Raw genomic sequence first — 3189 nt, forward strand, 5'->3', positions numbered from 1 at the left:
TTTTGGCATCCCTGAATCTGTGGGATCAGATTCTAGCTCAGTGTCCAATAGTGTCTGAATTGAGTTATGTTGTAGGGCACCCAGCCAGTGTCTGCTGTGGAATTACTTGGTGTGTTGGAGATCCCCTCCTCACTGCAACCTGTGGTGTCAGAAGTAAAGTATTGAGAGTGTTGAGGGTATCCTACGGGAAAACAGGATGTCAGGAGTTTTTTTATTTTAAACTTACATGGCAGCTTAGTAGCATCTGTAGCAACAGGGACTATAGCTATTTCATTCACCTTCTTGATAGAAGCCTGCTTAAAAGATGTAACTGTGAGACCATGAAGGTGAGACCCTTTCAATGCATTGAGCTCCCACATAAATACACTGACATCCAATACAAACAGTAAAGCAAAATTTAAGCTTAAGGTTGGGACTCCGCACGCAGCACAGTGCCAGCGCCAGCTCCAGAGCCGCCCGCGCCCGGCGCTCTCCCGCCCGCCGCCTGTCTTCTGACTCGCGATCCCGCACTCCCGCTTTGCCTGTGCGCTGCCCGAGTATGGAGTTGCTGTGCTGTGAGGGCACCCGACACGCGCCCCGGGCCGGGCCAGACCCGCGGCTGCTGGGGGACCAGCGTGTCCTGCAGAGCTTGCTCCGCCTGGAGGAGCGCTACGTGCCCCGCGCCTCCTACTTCCAATGCGTGCAGAAGGAGATCAAGCCGCACATGCGGAAGATGCTGGCGTACTGGATGCTGGAGGTGTGTGAGGAACAGCGCTGTGAGGAGGAAGTCTTCCCCCTGGCCATGAACTACCTGGATCGCTACCTGTCTTGTGTCCCCACCGGAAAGGCGCAGTTGCAGCTCCTGGGTGCGGTCTGCATGCTGCTGGCATCCAAGTTGCGCGAAACCACGCCCCTGACCAATGAAAAACTGTGTATCTACACCGACCACCCTGTGTCTCCCCACCAGATGCGGGAGTGGGAGGTGCTGGTCTTGGGAAAACTCAAATGGGACCTGGCTGCTGTGATTGCGCATGATTTTCTGGCCCTGATTCTGCACCAGCTCTCTCTGCCCAGTGACCCACAGGCCTCGGTCAAAAAGCACGCCCAGACCTTCTTGGCCCTCTGTGCTACAGATTACACCTTTGCCATGTATCCGCCGTCTATGATCGTAACAGGCAGCATTGGGGCTGCAGTGCAAGGCCTGGGCGCGTGCTCCACATCCGGAGATGAGCTCACAGAGTTGCTGGCAGGGATCACAGGCACTGAAGTGGACTGCCTGCGGGCCTGTCAGGAGCAGATTGAAGCTGCGCTTAGGGAGAGTCTGAGGGAAGCTGCCCAGATCACCCCCAGCCCAGCGCCCAAAGCACCCCGGGGCTCCAGCAGCCAGGGGCCCAGCCAGACCAGCACGCCCACAGATGTTACAGCCATCTACCTGTAGCCCTGGACAGGCCCCATCGAGTGGCCTCCAAGCAGATGAGGGGCTGCTGCAACCCCTCCCTGCCTCTAGGAACAATCTGGGCCACATGGGAAGCCTGAGGGGGCTCTTCCTTATCCTCACAAAACCCAAGGGGCCAGGTCCTGCCTATCCCTGCAGTGTGCACTAAGGGGCCGGCCAGCTGTGTTGGTGTTTGCCTGGCTAGTCAGCTCCTCCTCCTCCTCCTCCTCCTCTGGCATCTGACCAGTTCAGCTCCCTCCTGGACTCTAGCTGGGTCTGGGCCAGGCTGTTCAGACAAACTGAAACAGGTAATCAATGCACCAGCATTCCTTTTTGAGGCCCCTTTCTCTCTGGGGTGCTCATGTTCTCAACTGCCGAGATACTCTCTAAGTGTTACCCCTCCTAGGGTTATTGCATTTGGATTGGGGTCCTTCAGACATCCTGGCAAACATGAGGGGATTTAGTCTCAATGGCTCTTCTCAGCACAATTTGGAGGTCCCATATAATCCATGCTCCCAGCTGCTCCTAGAGAAGGGCCTAGGCCTCAGTCAGGGGCAAGAAACCACAGATTCCTCCTTGCTTTGCTTTCCACTCAGCTTCCAGGTGATCGAGGGGTCTGGTGCTGAAGGAAAAAGTTTTAATTTATTAATTGCTTTGAGTACAACTGTAAGAGGGTGCCGTGGTGCCTGTCTGTCCCACAAGTGGTGGTAACCCTGGTGGTTGCTCTTTTATTCCCCTCTGCTACTGGCTAAAAGGATCTTTGTGGCCCAGGAGCTGCTATTGCCTGGGGTGGGATCAAGGCCTCCTCTCCCTTTTGCCCTGTGCCCCATTCTCCAGCAGGGAGGATGAAGCAGGATGTGCTGGAGGTGGCTAAGCCCCCATCTGGAGAGGGAGGCAAGCCCTGTCGACACAGGTCTTTCCTAAGGCCACAAGGTTTAGATTGGTGGCCCAGGGCCATCATACTGCCTTAAGAAAGTTTCTGGAATAAACTGGGAAAAAAAATTAAGCTTAACCAATCAGAGACCACTCAGTTCACCTCTATCTATAGACTTTCCACTTAACCAATCAAATATTTTGATTTTCTTTGTCTTCCTTCCTTGAACATTTTATAAGTTTCCACCCCTGTCAGTCAGTTTTGTTGGTCTAACAAACAAGAACAAGTTTGTTTTGGCTCATGGTTTCAGAGGTCCAGTCCATGGTGGGCCAGCTCCACTGATCTGGCATGGAGGTAAGACAGAACATCATGGTGGAGAGGAGTTTTGGAGGACTGTTGCTCCATTCATGGTAGCTAGGAATGAGGGAAGGGGACAGGGGCTCAGGCAGATGAAACCTTCCAGGGCATAAGCCCAGTGACCTGCCTCCTCTGTCCATGACTCAGCTGCTGAGAATTACCACCCAGTTAGTCCATTCAGACTAGGATGAACTGATTAGGTTACAGTTCTCCTGATCTGATCATTTCACCTCTGGATATTCTTGCATTAACACAGGAGCTTTTGGGGCACACCTCTTATCCAGACCATAGAATGCCCAGTGGATCACTGAACTGCTTGATGAGGTCTAGAGCTGCCTAGTTAATGAATTGCCATCTGATCCGAGAAATTCTTGAAAATATTAACACACCTTGGTTTCTCCTTCAACAAGTCACTTAGGAGATCTGGACTGGATCTTGACAGGGACTCTGGGATCCGTTGGTCTTGTACCTCCCTCTTAGCATGCAGTGAGGATCCTGTAATCACAGCCCGCTGCGACTTGTAGCACGGAAGCTGGGTGGGGTG

General features: G+C 53.3%; 1 protein-coding gene across 2 annotated transcripts; it reads left to right on the forward strand.

Moving 5' to 3' along the window:
• The first annotated feature begins 538 nt into the window (after positions 1 to 538).
• LOC113191182 (G1/S-specific cyclin-D3-like) lies at positions 539 to 1417 on the forward strand. Of its 2 annotated transcripts, XM_077791452.1 has the most exons (2): positions 539 to 736; positions 947 to 1417. In XM_077791452.1, exons 1-2 carry the CDS (start codon positions 539 to 541, stop codon positions 1415 to 1417), a joined length of 669 nt encoding a protein of 222 aa, XP_077647578.1. The 2 variants fall into 2 exon arrangements, with proteins under 2 accessions (XP_077647578.1, XP_077647577.1); XM_077791451.1 differs by having other exon boundaries at positions 539 to 1417.
• Positions 1418 to 3189: the final 1772 nt, after the last annotated feature.

The sequence above is a fragment of the Urocitellus parryii genome, chromosome 11 (genome assembly GCF_045843805.1).
Source record: "Urocitellus parryii isolate mUroPar1 chromosome 11, mUroPar1.hap1, whole genome shotgun sequence".
In the NCBI taxonomy this organism is placed as follows: Eukaryota; Metazoa; Chordata; class Mammalia; order Rodentia; family Sciuridae; genus Urocitellus; species Urocitellus parryii.

Bases quoted from the DNA above. Each gene is read 5' to 3' on its own strand.
- LOC113191182 (XM_077791451.1), top strand. From the start codon at position 539: ATGGAGTTGCTGTGCTGTGAGGGCACCCGACACGCGCCCCGGGCCGGG.